We start from the raw sequence: 16,832 nt of genomic DNA on the forward strand, positions 1-16,832 counted from the left end.
GCTAGTAAGTGTTATGTGTCTGAGGCTGGATTTGAAGTCAGGTCCTCCTGAATCCAGGGCCAGTGATCTATCCACTGCACCACCTAGCTGCCCCCAGAACTCAAAAGTTTTAAAAAATAAATGTTAAAAATGTTTTTACATGTAATTGGGGAAAAATAAAACACTAAAATACAAATAAGCCTGAAAAAAAGAATGTAAAATTATTTACAATGGGATTTTATTATACTTAGAAAATTGGTTATCACCATGACTCATGGTTAGTATGTGTGGACTCTGCTGTGTTAAAATATCTTTTTTTTAAAATAAAATTACTCTTGCCTCAAGACTTAAAAAAATTCTGCTTACTTTCTTATTACATAAAAACACACATACACACACACACACACACATCCTCAGGGCTCCTACATAGTTCTAACAAAAAGCTGGCTTTGAATGAAAATGGACTAATCTTAGCACAAGCATCTCACTACTGCTTAATTGTGTCAACTAAGTATCTACCACATAGTAGGTACTTAACTAAGCATTGTTGGATTAGATTGAATTAATGTTCCCTCTACCCATTGGTTTTCTTCTTTTTTTATATTGTTACTCCACACAAAAGAGTGAGAGGATACATGGCATAATAGATATATTGGCATTAGTGCCACGCTGACATGGGTTCAAGTCTGGCCTTTGACCCATACTGCCTGTGAGACCTTGTGAAAGACACTTAAATTCTCAGTGCTACAGGAAACCTTTCAAGCCTCAAGGTTGCAGAGAAACTGATTAAGAACATTTTTTCTCCACAGATGTTCCCTATGCTGATGAAATTACAGATGTGCACAAAAAATATTGAGATGCTCCTATCTTATCTATCCCCCAAAATAATATTTATCATTATCATTATTATTAATTCATGTTTATATATCACTATAAGATTCCTAATACCTTTGAGTCATTTTCTAGTTTTCACTATTATTTGCATCTTTTGATATTTGATTAAATTCTACTGCTTTGACCAACAGATATATATGAAAATGTCTCCCTCACTTCAGTAGAATTATCCCTAGAACTATTTATTCCATTTAAAAGAACAATAATGTAAAGTGTTTGGGAAATACTTATACCTTGTCTATATCCACTCTTTTGTCTCGATTCCAATCATAACTTTCATATGCATCTTGGGTGTCTCTCACAAGGACTAGAAATCCATCTCTCTCTAGATTCTCAGCTTTCTGTCTCACTCCCTTTGATTAAACACACATGCATTCTTTAAAGTTTTATTCATTACACTCCAACTTGACTAACACATAGTCTTCCAAATTATTTAGTGACTCCCCATTGTTTTCTCTAAAAGTTTCCCACCCTGTAATTTGAGGCTTCCTTCATTTCTGATTCTGCTTTTTTTGTATACAACCTCTTTGCATATTTCTTCCTCATTCTTCTGTGTATATTTCTGAAATGACTTTTTTCTAGTTGACTGCACAAAGTGAAGCTTCAATTCAGCTGTTTAGCACATTGTGCCTTGGTTCATTTGCTCTATTAAAAATTTGGAAAGAGAGGGGTGAATTTAAACAAAAGTAGTTTATTATCAATGGATATCAAGATAATATGTTTGGTTTATGAGTCAGCAGGAAGCATCATGGTATACTGGAAAGCAATTGGTTTTAGAATAAGAGCACTCAGATTTGATTCTTCCCTTCCCACTTACTGTACCTTGGCCTCTGCTAAGTCACTTACCCTTACTGGACCTGTTTCCTGTTATTTAAAATGAGTGTGGTGGGTGAGATGGTCTTTGTGATCCCTTTTAGTTCTAGGCCTATAATCCTAATTGGTCTATCTGAAAACAAAAAGGAAGCAAACAACATTTTTTTTTTTCAGATTGGCACTATATTCTATAATCTCATTGAAGGAATTTTCAATGCTACTTTGTGCTTATCTATTTTGTAGTTTGTAGAAGATGAATTCACAGTATTAGGGAAACAGTGTTGGAAGCAATATTAGAGGCCATTAGCCCACTCCGTCCTTGTGCAGAAATCCCTCATGCAGCAACCTTGACAAATGTTAATCCCCAGTTAGAGAGAGGGATGGAACCATTAAATCCAGATGCATCCCATTTCATGTTTGGGTAACTCTTATTGCTAGGGAGATTTTGTTTGTTTTTTGCATCGAACCAAATTCCATCTTTCTGTATCTTCCCTCCACTGATCCTAGTTCTGGCCTTTAGGGACAGAGAAAACAAGCCAGTTCCCACCATCCTTTCACCTTCCTTCCAAAGAGCTACTGAAATGTATATAGTCACTGTAGCAGCTAACTGTTCAGAAGCTCTCCTGATGAACCCATTATACTAGTTATGTAATATTCTTAGTGCACAGAAAACTTGAAATGCACTACAGACACCTAAAACCTGTTTGACACATGCATGGATGAACTAAAATGCATTTAATAAGTGCTCACTATTTGTAAGCATTATTCTAAGTTCTAGTGATAAAAACAAAAAAAAAAGTAAGGCAGTTTTGTCCTTAAAGAGGATGTATACTAATTTAAGGATATAACATTGGAAAAAAAAAGGTTCAGCTTCAAGGTGGATGGAAATTCCAAGAAGTTCTAAGAGTGTAGTGGTAGGAATGCAGGGAGGGGAGGTGGTCCTTAAGCTATGAGAGTAGGTCAGATGATAACATGAGGGTGTGCAGGGCGTACAGGGAGGGTAGATGATAAGACCTGAAATACCTTAGGATGTAATAGCAGGGCAGATGCTAATGCCTAGTGGTCCTCCATCTCACCATAATGAATGGAGCTGGTGACTAGAGAAGGTTTGAAGAGGTGGGTCTTTTTACCACTTTTCTATTCCTGATGGATTTTGGAGTTATTCTCTCTCTCTCTCTCTCTCTGTCTCTTTCTGTCTCTGTCTCTCTTTCTGTATATATGTATGTATATGTGATTTCTTTTTATCATCTATATTTATATCCATATATCTATCACCTGTATCTATAGTTATGCTTCTATATATGATACATCATATAAATGGGGTAGAGCTTCCTAAACTGACTGTAATGATCATCTTTTTAGAACTGTAATTGACATCATTGACTTAATCTCTCTTATTGAAGTCTCATCTTTAGACATAAAAGGATGTAGTTATTATAGGGATATAGTAGCTACATATAGACTGTACATACATATATGTACATATATGTGTGTGTTTATGTATATATCCATGTGGGTGTATATACATATATATACAAATGTGTGTGTGTGCATATATATATATGTATGTATGTATGTATACACACATCATTTACATGAAGTATGAAATGTAGAAGTACAACTTGGGTACAGCAGTTGGAATTTTGTCATAGGGTGCCAAATTCAGATAGGCTTCTGAGAGCCCTTTACCACTGTACAAACAACAGTTTAACACTTAGCAAGAATAATCAGTTATAACAAGAAGCTTCCACATAGTTGACTGGGACAAATTCTTCCCTCATACTACCTTGCTCCCCTTTCCCCCAGCTAAGCACAGTTGCTGCTACTTACCCAGGTGCAATTTATGATGCTTGCCCTAGGCTCAATGTTTTTGTTGTTGTTGTTGTTTGTTTTGTTTTGTTTTGTTTCCAATCTGCAATAGTTTTGGTTGGAAATGAAAACTCTTAATCAAGTAGTTTCTCAAACTAGTCTGCTCTTAAAGCATGGCATGCTAATTACAAGCATTAAAATTTGTCATCCAGGGTTCAAACTAAATGCTATTTAAATAGGAATATTTTATTTTATTTATTTATTAAGAGGAAGAAAAAAAAACTTAAATGATGTTGAAGAAGACTAACCTCTTGTAGGTAGCAAGGGCACCAGCAGCTGGTACATCTCAGTGGTCTGTGCACTGTAATCACCTCTCTACCAGTGTTATCAGTGACCCTCAGAGTGCAGGATCTTAATGGTGAACAGAAATTACGGTTAAAGCAGATGCTTTCCTCTACTGCAAAGTATACTCTTTGTCCCAAGCGGTTTTTAATCTCATATTTGTTGGAAGTTTCAGTGCCAAGTATCACTAAGAGAAGGGAAAAATAGTAATCAAAATGTTATAATCTAGCATGAATTTTCTTTGACTATGTAAATGGGTAGTCCATTTAATGCTTATGAAGAAAATAAAAATAAATTTCTAACTACATCATTAAATTTGTAGTACCCATTTCATATCACCTGAGATTTATGATTTTAATTATATGTCTACTTTATATCAGTTCCATCCCTTGACCTACAAGGATACTTTGTAGGTAATGATATGGGATTAGATTTCTTATTTTCTTTACAGACCTGTGCTAAATTGGAAACTCCTATATACCTCTCCCACCATTTCAATTTAATAAATAAATAACAAAGAATCCATATATTTGTCTGTTTAAAATTCAAAGCTAAATATCAAAGAGTTCACACGTTATTTTTGTATCTTAAAGAATAAGATAATGATTTAATTCTAAATCCCCTTTGTGACAAAATTTCTTATCGGACTATGTTTTAGTGTTCATTTTAGTCATGTTTTGGACATATATTAGGAAAAATTCAGGGGAGGGGTAGAAATGGAAATTATTTATTTGACAATGCCCAATCAATAGCAGATCATTTTTGTAACATCTTTAAATTGTAAAATCAATTGTAGATTGATTTACACACTGATGAGGTTGTGAGATTCCAGAACTGTGCTCCCTGCAGCTCTTCACATATTCCCTGACATCCCCTTTCCACCCCTGGAAATGCATTCATTCTCTAGCAAGCCTCCAATTACTTAAACTGAAAGAAATGAGTCAATATGATTTATCTTTTAGAATGACCTTGTATTGATAGAATGTTAATGACAATAAACAATTACCACCAAAAGTATGATTTTTAAAGTGATACGTCTAAATCCATCGACTGATCATTTTACTGGGGGGAATATGTATGTATACCAATGAACTGTAAAACTTACAGTGCTATGTATTAAAAAGCGGAGATAACATGGTGTAGTGGATAGCAAACATGAATCAGGTAGATATAGGTTCAGAACATGCATAAGTCACTTACAATATAGTTATGTGACATTGACCAGGTCAGTGAGCCTCTCTGTACCTTAGGCAGCGCTTGGGGTTTATCTATTAAGTCAGAGATTATTTAGGGTGGAAGAAATTCACACATCAGGAGTATCCTATACCAAGGAAATAATAGTCTCCATATGTTGTACATTGATATCTCTGCATTGCCTTGAGAGAAACTTAATAACTACATTTCTCGTCAAATTATTAACAAGTGTGGCTTTCTAAGCACAAGGAACTTAATTTCTAAAAGTTCAAGTTCATGTCCCATACTTACTTTCGAGCAGCTCCACCTGCTGGTGTATAATGATCAGGTCTAACTGTTAAAGGATGACATAAAGGAGATACCAGGTTTACATTATACCTCATAGGAAAGTTGGAGATGTTATAGAAACCATCAACATAAATCACAGTGTACATATAGTTCATCTGTTTTACTGATCCCTATTAAAGAATATGTGGGGAAAGCACTCATTTCTTATGAGGCAAAAATGGTTACAATTATTGTTGTACTCAAGTAACAACTTACAGGGTCATGGAAGGATTATGTGCAAGAATTGCTAAGAATGATAACAGCAGCTTCACTAAACTATTAAATATGAGAATTAAGGAAAAGAGCTTCTAGATAATGCAAAAATAAAAAAAGTGATTAACCTTTGGATTTAAAATGCATGTACATCTTACGTGTGATTGCTGATGTCTCAGATATTCTGAAAGTTCACAATGCCTCTAATAAAACCATGAAGGCACATTGGAAAAGTGTGATTGTCAAAGTTCTTTATTCTGCCACTCTTACATGAACTCCTGACTATTTCCTGCTATTCATTGTTAGGGATCATCTCTCACAGATAAGAAAGGACTAACTCAAAGCAAAGCTAGTCAATTTTTGTAAACTTTCTGGTTCATACCTTGCTTTAGCTAGGGAAGCAATTGATTTAGGTTAAAGATGGCCCCTTCACCGCAGTTGGTCCACACTATCTTATTCATAGCAACAAAAAACTCAAACAGAGAAAGAAACAGCCATAGTGGAAAGAGTTTGAGATCAAGTACAAGGAAACACCTGGGTTTGTAATATAGCCTCCTCTACTTACCAGCTATGTGATCATGGGCAAATGATTGAATAACTTTGAGCTTATTCCTCAGCTCTTAAATGGGGATAGAAATACCTGTAATACCTAGTTAATGGGGATTATTTTTAAAAGGATCCAATGAAATATTCCATTTGAACATGTAGTAGTAATAATTATTATTATTGTAATTATAATGGCTATCATTTATCTGGCACTTTAGGTTTGCAAAGCACCCATATACATTATCTCATTGCATCTCATCTGTAAAACTAAAAGTCTCATACAAATGTAAGCTAATATTATTATTGTTAGTCTGAGTAAGGATTTGCAGTCAAAAGGAATTACCAATAACCTAACATTCAGTGAATTGGTGGATAATCTGTCTACCAATAAGAGAGAGTAGAGTGCAGCAAATATACCATGTGATGCAAATCACTTCTTTAAGAGAATAAAATATGAAAAGCCTATGTATGTATTTGAAGGTGTTTTTGATGTTTAGTATCTGAAGATGCCTTGTAACAAGATTGTGTTTACTTTTTATGTAATGATATGTGGTGACTTGATTTTTTTTCATTTTTTTTCCTAAAGACTGAAATCTCCAATTTATTCTCCTTTTTTAGTTTCAGCATTTCAAACATTAGCACAACTGAATAATAAAGAAAATAATTTGCCAAAGAAAACTTGAGCTGGCATGTTTTATAAAAAAAAATAGCATTAATGTTTCATGAATTCAACAGGTATTTTGTTGTTTCTGAGAAAAAAATTATATCTATCCCTGTAGAAATCGGTTCCTAAACTCATTAGACATAGGAAACTCAGAACAGGCATTGACAAGAGTTGGCATTTGTTTGGTGCCTTGAATCCAGGCTTCTAAAACATTCAAGAATTGTCTATTCATTCCCTAGGTATTCCCAACCATCTCAGGTAGGAAGATGAACAATCATGTTATTTCTATTTCTACTTTTTTAAAAACCAGATCAATGATTTCACTGGCATAGGAAGCTCCCTGAAACATTAGGTGGAGAGACTTTCCATCCTATGAGTTCCACACACAGATAAGTAAGAGGTCTGAATCTTCTTCCTCCTCCTCAAAATAAATAAAATAAATACAAGGTGTTTTAAATCAAATTCATCCATGTTCCATAGCAAATTTATATACCTTTTCTCTTCCAAATTCTGCTATATTGTTTATGGAATAATAAGAAACACCTATTTCTTCCAGAATCAATAATTGCAACATTTTATTTGTTTAAAATTGTTGATGAGTCTATTCACCGAGTGTTTGGGGACATGTGTCTTTTCTTGGAAGGCACTAGGATAAATATATCAAAGTTGACTAGATCATTTTTTTCCCTAAAATCAACTGGGAATTATTTTTAAAGTTAAGATGGGGTTTGAATTGATCTTCAAATATATATATATATATATATATATATAAAATTTGAATGTTCTAAATGCTTATGGTTGTATTTCACACAGTTCTTACTTAGACGATAGCTTCAAACATTGGATTTTATTTTATTCCATGTTTTAAGGGAGCTAGAAACACAATTTATACTTAAATTATAGTAGCATATAAGGAGACTGTAAAAATGGGCAAACTTCAGTATAATGTGTGTGTGTGTGTGTGCACGCGCACGTGTGTGTGCATGTGTGGAGAAAGAGGTAGGATGATAAAGAAGATATAGAACCAGTTTTGAAGTCAGAAAGGCCTGGATTCAAGTACTGCCTATGACATAACTGGCTTATGATTGGCCTCATGAGACATTTGGGTGGCACAGTAGATAGAGTGCTGTGTCTGGAGTCAGGAAGACTTGAGTTCAAATCCATCCTCAAATGCTTACTAGCTGTGTGACCCTGGGCAAGCCATTTAACGTCCGATTGCCTTAGTTTATTACCTGCAAAGTGGGAATAATAATAGCTCTTCACAGTTATAATAGCAACTTCACAGTTGTTGTGAGGATAAAATGAAGACATCATGTGTAAAGTGCTTTGCAAACCTTAAAGCACTATATAAATGCTAACTGTTATTATTATGATCACCATACAGAAATCACCACACCTCTCAGTTCCCCAGAGAACTCTCTACTACTATACAGGAGTTGTATAGTAATTGTTGATCTGAAATGATAGATGGAGTTTCCTGTGAGTTCCTTCTGTCTATGAATTCATAGTTCTAAAATACACATATACACACATGCACACACACATTGAATAGATCTGTAACTTTATAAAGGTAGGGAGATCCTGAGAAGGAATTTCTTTGATAAATACAAATCAGCATTAATGACATTAAAAAATTACATGACTTAACCAGGGTCACATAACCAGCATTGGTAAGAAGTAAGAGTTAAATCCAATTGTTTTTTTCCTGAGAACACTCTTTCCAATATGCCACGCTGTGTGTATATGTATATATGTACATATGTATGTATTTGTACATGTCTATGTATACACTTATTATATCTACATACTTATTAGCTGTGTCACCCTGGGTAAATCACTTAACCCTGTTTGCCCTAGTTCCTCGTTTATAAAATGACCTAAAGAAGGAAATGGTAAAGCACTCTAGTATCTGCCAAGAAAACCACAAATGGGTTCACAAAGAGTCAGATATGACAGAAACAACTGAACAGCAACAAAACCATGTTTATATGTATATTTATGTGTATAATGCACATGCATATACATATATACACATGTATATACAATACACTATTTACATACATATATGGCCCATATATACTATGTATGTGTGTGTATATGCATACATATAAATAAATATATACATATATACAGCATACATATGCATACAGCACAATATAGCATAATCCTATGTGTACCATATAGGTATATATGAAAATATGCATATATACATGTATACATATATTCTGTATATATATATATACATAAATTTAGTGCATATGTAAAATATACAGCCCAATATACTATATATCTGTATATATCTACATCTGTACACACATATATACACAAATACAGGGCGTTCCAAAAGTCAGTGCAATTTTAAGGTACTAAAGATTAAAACTACACTAAGACTTTTATGTCATCCTTTATCCATACGTTGCAGACCTGTGAATTTATTGATGTAGTGAGTTCACAATGAGGAAACTGGAAATTCCTTCCATCAATGCAGATTAGCAACTGTTCTACAACTTATTTATCATCTTAAGAGAGTTACTTAGCTAACTAGGAGGTTAAGTAAATTTCACAGGGCCACACAATCACTATATGGCAAAAATAAAATGAAGTATATCTTTCCCTATGTATGGATGCTTATATATACTCACTCCATGAAAGCAATCTTCTTGCATAAAGTGAATAAAATACAATCCTCCACATGAATAAGCTGCTCATTTATTTGAGGCAAAACTTTCATTTTCCAGACAGATCTGGATAAGGAAAGCATCAAAGACACGTGTCTAGACAACTTACTCTGCTTTGACTGAGCTGACAGGGTTTGCATCTCTCAGGTCAGGCTTTCTCTCTATGCTGTATATAGTTTTAAAAGCCTCTGTGCATTGCCAAGCATTGGGTGTCTGATCATTCCTGGATGGAGGAAGATGTGGGGTGACCATATGTGATTGTGCAATCCAGTCCTCTGGCACTGGCATTCCACTTCTATATTTGGCAAAGCCCTGTCTGACAACATCCTCTAACAGCTTGCAGCAGTTAATCAACTCTAGTCAGCTATTACAGCTGATCCACTTTGCAGATGGAAGCTGGTAGGCTGGTTTCCCCAGCTCTTTTACATACCTCCATGTGCTATTCAGTCTCTGAAGTGCATTTGTCTGCCAGTGGGTTCCTGGATAAGGCGTCTGCAATTATAAACATTTTCCCAGGAACATATGCTGCTTCCTGCTAAAACCCTATCAGGCATAACAGAAATCTCTTGTACCTTGAGGGAATTGAAACAGAGATTTGATTTTGATAAAGGAGACAGACTTTATGGTTTGAAAGAATGCCAAACAGTCTGGAAACTGTAGCAGATGTGCTGATAACTCAATATTAGTGTTAACATGAGTTCTTTGTAGACTCAGATGTGAGAACATCAGAAAAAATGAGCCAAGAGGTTGATTGCAGTTTAGGACCTAGGTTCAAATCCCTCCTCAGACCCTCATTAGCTTAGCCTTGCTAAGTCACTTGACCTCTTAGAGCCTCAACTTGTACATCTGAAAAATGTAGCCACCTCACTTGTGAGTAAAATATTTGGAGCATTATATACATGTGGAGCCATTACTCAGATGAGTGCCAATGAATATTCAACTAACTACATAATATGAGACCTGGGACACTGGATGCTCTCCAATGGCTAGTAGTGACTTGTCATCATCTATAAAATGATGTTGGATTTTATTGCCTTCTATCTCTAGATCAATGCAACTGCCCCTGCTACCACAACTTTTGTCAAAATTATTGACAATAAGATTAGTACTACTACTATGAGCCTGCAAGAATAGTAGGTCCAGAAATATATGTTCACTCTAATAGGAAAAGGGGTAGTTTAGAAGAAACAACATTTATATGCTTGCTGTGTGCACTGTACTAGGCAATGAGGACATAGGGATGAAAATAAAATAATTCCTACCCTAAAGAAGCTTGAGGGATACAACATAGGATCATAGGAGTGCAGATTTAGAGGTGAAAGGAGCCTCAAAGGTCAAGTCCAATCTGCTGATTTTATGCATGAAAAAACTAAGGCTATTGGAGATTAATAATAATAGCAGCATAGCCTTTTAACTTTTGTAAATATGATGTTATTTGATCCACACAGTCACCTAGAAAAGTTGGTGATAGTCTTATCTCCATTTTACAGGTGAGGAAACTGAGACTGAGCAGTTAAATAATTTGCCCAGGGTATGACAGCTACAAGGCATGTGAGGCAAGACTTGAGCCCAAGAGGTCCAACAGTGTCCTATCAATTATATCATGCTGTCTCTCAATGTATAAGTGTAAGTAGATACAATATAGTGTAATGAAGAGGGGGAGAGCATATACAATTGGGGAGGGGATGGATTGGGGAAGACTTGAGGGTGGAAGTGATGCTGAAGTGAGTCATGAAGGAAGGTGAAGATTCAGTGAGGTATTGGAAATGACTTCCACAAATGCAGGGAGGTAGGAGATGGGATGCTGAGTTTGGGAAAAAGCTTTCATCCCACTTAGAATGCCTTTTACATCCCTTTCTACTTACTCAATTTTGTCTATCTTTTGAGATTCAACTCATATTTCACCTCTTTGGTGAAGCCTCCCCTGGTTAATCTAAGCCAAAACTGTGCATTGGCCGAAACCAGGTTAAAATGAAATTGGGAAATATTTGACAAAATCAGTAAAAATGCAATAGAACATTATTGTGTGGTTTTCTAAGTCAATATGCAATCCTTATGTATGGTTTAATTGCACGCATTTCTATTTGTGTTTGCTGCCAGGATACTACATCATAGAATGTCTCCCTCCTCTGATCTCCATTAGCATGTAATGTCTATTCCATTTATCTGGTACTTTTATATTTTTATGTCATCTCTCTTGTTTTCCAAACTTAATCGTAAAGTTATTTGAAATCAGAACCTGCTTCCCAAAAATGTTCATATTCCTCTAAAGCACTTTGAGCTAATAGGTCTGAATTTATTCTTGTTCATGTGAACTAGTTCATAACTGCAATTGAAGTCAGCATTGAAGTCTAGGAGGCTTGACGTTAGAGCTATGTCAGTCAATGTCTCAATGGATTTACCATACCATTACTGCTCTGAAAGAGAATATAAAAAAATCACATTCCTATTGTAGATAAACAGGTAGATTCACTCATTGTTGGTGGAATTGCAAAATTGCAGGGATTGGGGTAGTTTTTGTGTTTGTGTTTGGTTTTTTGTTTTTTGTTTTGGTAGAGCAATCTGACAATCTATAATAAAAGTTATAAAAATCATCTTACACTTTGAGACTACAATTTCATTGTTGGAAACGTTCTAAAAATGTTATCATTACTATTAATTTGAAGCTAACTAGAGAAATAGTTATTGTCAAATAGCATTTTTTTTGTAATTAAAAACAAAACTACAACCAATCTAAGTATCTGAGAATTAGGAAGTGGCTAGACAAATTGTTGTGAAGTCTTAGACTGGCATAATATAATAAAAATAAGACCAACTAGTATGGGAGATATATTTTAAAAGGAAAAGACCATCATAAAATAATGCAAAGCAAAAATGACAAAAAAAAAAAGAGATCCAGAACAACAGAGTACACAGTGAGAGTAAACAGAGATAAAGTACTAACTAAATATGATCAGATAATATAAAAAAAAGTGAATGGACAAAGAATGCTAATGGAAACTTATAATCATAAAAAGTAAAAAAAATTACATGATATTTTTATTGCATATTTGAAACGAGTAGCAAGTTGTACATAGTAGATTTGCAGTTTCATGTGCAATCAGCTTTTTATTGTACTGTATTATGGAAATGTTTGTTTTATTCCATAAATTAAAAAATAAAATGTAATAATAGAGAGAAAAAAGCAGAACAACAAAATGAAAAAAAGTTATGCAATTTTACATGTGAACATTAATTTGTTTATATTTAAATAGATACAAAGTATGTTTAACTATTTGTTTTTATATTTGAGATTGAGTCACTTACATAGCTTGCATTAATAACAATAGGTACTAAAATTCTTATCACCTTCACAACTTTTCTTACATTCTCATAATATTAATTCTCATAAAAATCTAACTTTTAGTCATTTAAATATTTCTTCCCTTTATATGTTAACCAATAGAAAATATAAATGATTTTATAAATTACATGCATGGGACTGATATTGAATGTCTTCCACTGTAACTATTGGCCCAATGATACCTGCATCTGTTTTCTTTTATATGTGGCTGAAAAACAGAGATTTCTATGTGGTTCTGAGAAGAACAGACCATATAATTAACCCTTGATGTTAAATGAAATGATATTGATTTAATAAATTGAAAGACCAATGCATAAATATATATTTTCACTGGCTAAACAAAATGAACCAGAAATAAATGTAAAATAGAAAATAAGTTTGATCTGAAATATAATTTCAGAATTAATATTTTATAGTGAAATCAATAGTACAACTAAGGATTTAGGGGGAAAAAAGACCACAGAATTGTATAATTTTTATCCTCTTTTTTTCTTCAATAGGGAAGAATTAAAGAAAACACAAAAATCTTTACACTCATTTTATAATCTGAAACTGATTTTTAATAGAATTAAAAAAAATGGAAAACCAAGTTAGCTGCTGAACCCTTTTTCAATGTCTTAAGCGTAAATTCATTTTGGGGTAGTGGGGACTGGGGAGGTGGAGATTGTACAAAGAGAAAAAGAAAAACACCTGGCTCAAGTATTCTAGACCAGGAGGGAGATTGACTGGTATTGGGAGAGGCGGTAGTAATACTTGCTTCCTTGAATTCGAAGGCACGGTGGAACGACTATGGTCAGGGTCAGGATAACCTGGGAGAAAACCAGGAAGGCCTCGGCTTTTCCGATACTGACCATCTGCAAGAGAATTGGAGCCATATATAATTTTTAACAGTTGGGACACTGTTTTGTTATTAGGTGGGAGAGTGCACTTTTTCTTTGTTCTAGTTTTCATTTAAGCCTTAATGTGCCTGTCTTATCAATCTATAAAAGAAGTCTCAGCTGTCTGTCCATCATTCTCATAGTTTATTAGGACTTCTAGCAGGGATCAACTGAGCACCATAAAGGAGATGAGGTCTGAATTGGTTAACTATATTCTCATTTCTAGTAATTGGGTAAAAGGTAAATCATGTGGTCAATTTACTTTAAGAAGGTCCTCTTGAAAGTCGAGTGACTGAAGAGCATTCATTGCATGAAGAGGTATAGACAAGGGTGGAGAACAAATGGTAGAAGTCTCTGGATTCCTAGAGTTCCTAATGTATTCTACCTAGTTGCTATGGACCAGAAGCCTCTCAGTTTTCTATCCATGCCCTAGGCCCCTTCCAATTTAGGGAAACATTTTCTTTCATTTCTTTAAGCCTTTTTACCTTCTATAGCACTGGCAAATTTCATTTCTCTATCACTCTACAAACATATGCTCTTGGAATTTACACATAACCTTAAAAATTTGTATAGTGGCATTCAAATGGTGAAGTGTTTTCACATGTATTATCTTCTCTGAGTCATCAGTGACCTTGTAAGGTAGACCAGACAGCCCTGACTCATACCTCTCTCTGGACACTCCTCTTTCTCCCTGTCTTCTGCATTCCCATCCTGGAGAATTCTCCCATCTAAAGTCCTGCTCTCCTGATTGGTGACTCTCTCCCAGGATTACCATTTTAGAAAAAAACCCAGGTATGCTTCACCTTCCTTCTGTATTCTTCCTCCTTCTCTTCATCTGCCACATTGCCTGCTTCCTCCCCTACACCCTCCTACTTTTCACTTCCTCTTTATGTATTGTCTTCTCCATTAGATGTAAGCTCCTTGAATATAGGGAGTCTTGCTTTTTTTTTTGTATGTATCCCTAGTGCTTAACACCATGTCTGTCCCATAGTAAACATTCAATAAATAAATATTTATCTAGCTATCAATTATACTGTTAATTATGGTATAAAATTGTCATTGTCTTCAACTATTTGAAGGATTGCCATGTGAAAAAAAAGTTAAACTCTTCTATGTGGCTCACCATAGCAAGTTTCCATAGCAGTAGCAAATGAAATGAGAACTATTTGCCACATAGGAAGAACCAAAACTAATACTGGTATACCTGTGTACATGGTGGAAAATGTATTAACTCCTGGTGGTAGCAACATAGAGGGGGCAGGGAGGTGGCACAATGGATAGAGCACCGGGCATGCAGTCGGGAAGATCTGAACTGAAACTGGACAATCCAAGAAGCAGTAATCTTGCCATGCTCTTTCCACTCGACACATTTTTGTACCAATTTCATCAAAGAAAATTCTGTCAGAATCTACAATGCAATGAATATTTGAGATTGGAAGTCTCAATAAAGATATGCTCTGCTGTCCAGTACCAGTACATACCACAAAGCTAAATTCATCCAGGAAGAGCTAGGAGCAATGGGCAGAGTTTGGTTTTTGGTCAGCAGAAAACAAAACAAAACAAAATAAAATCCAGCTTCCTAATAATTGGAGTTTCCCAAAAGTGGAACAGGCTGCCTCAGCAGATGTTTTCCCTGTATTGAAACTGTTCAAGCAAAGATTGGATAATCATTTGTTGAGAATGTCTTTTTGTTGTATTAGGTGGCCTAAGTGGGTCACAGGCATCCTCCAGCTCTGAAATTCTGTGATTCTCATTTTCTAGATGAGGAAACTGAGGCATAGAGATTTTAATTGGCTTGTCCATTGTCATTCACAGGCAGTAGAGAAGGCAAAATGCAGGATTAGAACATTGGTCCTGGCTCATAGCCCAGGTACAAAAATAACTGACATTTATATAGGACTTTAAAATTTGCAAAACGCTTTGCATAGATTGTAGATTTATATAGATTTAGATTTAGAAATGAAAAAGATTGTACAGGTCATCTAGTCCAACCCCCTTAATTTACAGATGAGAAAACTGAGGCTCAGAGAGGCAATCGACTTGGCCATGGCACACCACCAAAGCAAACACCAAAGGCAGTACTTGAACCCAGGTGTTCTGACTTTATACCCAGCACTCTTTCCACTCTTCTCAGTGTAATATGCTATGAAATAACTTTGTGAGGTAGGTACTAAAGATATTATATCCCTGTTTAATAAATGAAGAAACATGCTAAGATGTTGTTTCTTAAAAGACAAGATTTGAACCTAGATCTACCTAATTTAAAAGTCCAGTCCTCTATCCATAAAAGCATATGATCATATAAAGACTTTGACATCCTTGCAAGTTCTTTGAAGGCAGATATCCTTGTCTCCATATTCTGAGCATCTGGAATGTTACGCGTATATAACAGGTGTTTCTTCTAACCTAATTTCATCCTAGATGTACTTATTTAATTATATGATGTCTTCCCCATTAGCATGTAAACCTTTTGAAAGATGGACTGTTTTGTGTTTTTACCTTTCTTTGTATTCCTAGCAGCTATTTGGTCTGGAGAGATAGTGAACGTTTAATACTTGTTAATTGATTTCTTAATAAAGGTTTGCTGAGTGTTAGAGGGATGTTACCCTTTTTATATACCACTTTAATTAGAATGGAATTCTATTTTTAAAGTAATCCCTCAGACTGAAATTCAGAATGTTTTAGCTTCAGAATCTATTCATCAGATCTGCAAAATAGAGTTAGAAAGGACTATTGCACTGTTTAAAGTATCATCAGAGGTTACTTTGTTTTCATGGAAACAAGTTATATCTTCTTAGTTACAAAATTTCAATGTTAGTTAGGGGAGGTTCAGGTTGGACAACGGTCTAACCTCTGTTTAAGACTATAGGGCGATTGAATAATGAGTTATGAACTTCATAAAGGTTGATCCATTTAAAAACATATTTCATAACTAGTCTATTGTCATCTTCATTTTTTCACAGTTTTTCCAGGTTATTATTTCAATTTAAATGCCTCCATTGTTTTTTTTAAGATTAATTGCATTTTGATTTATGTTTAACATATATCAGTTCTTAAAGCAAGAAACCTGATTATTTAGGCATTCTTCTATTTTGCATTTCCTCACTTCTTTAATATTTTGGCATTTTAATTGTTATGTGTCAAGTGTGTAC

At 34.7% G+C, this 16,832-nt stretch overlaps 1 protein-coding gene across 2 annotated transcripts in view; it reads right to left on the reverse strand.

Annotated features, from left to right (window-relative positions):
- Nucleotides 1-16,832, reverse strand: part of PLSCR5 (phospholipid scramblase family member 5) — a 36,421-nt gene that overhangs the window by 14,215 nt on the left and 5,374 nt on the right. For both annotated transcript variants that reach the window (XR_003570343.1, XM_027876001.1), the window contains exons 2-4: nt 13,493-13,656; nt 5,323-5,365; nt 3,804-4,024 (exon numbers count right to left, since the gene is read on the reverse strand). Coding sequence is in view for 1 of the 2 variants with exons in the window: in XM_027876001.1 (XP_027731802.1) it covers nt 3,804-4,024; nt 5,323-5,365; nt 13,493-13,656 (428 nt within the window). In the remaining variant the exon portion in view is untranslated. The remainder of the gene's footprint in view (nt 1-3,803; nt 4,025-5,322; nt 5,366-13,492; nt 13,657-16,832) is intronic.

Source organism: Vombatus ursinus, unplaced genomic scaffold (assembly GCF_900497805.2).
Source record: "Vombatus ursinus unplaced genomic scaffold, bare-nosed wombat genome assembly UNPS02014810.1, whole genome shotgun sequence".
Lineage (NCBI taxonomy): Eukaryota > Metazoa > Chordata > Mammalia > Diprotodontia > Vombatidae > Vombatus > Vombatus ursinus.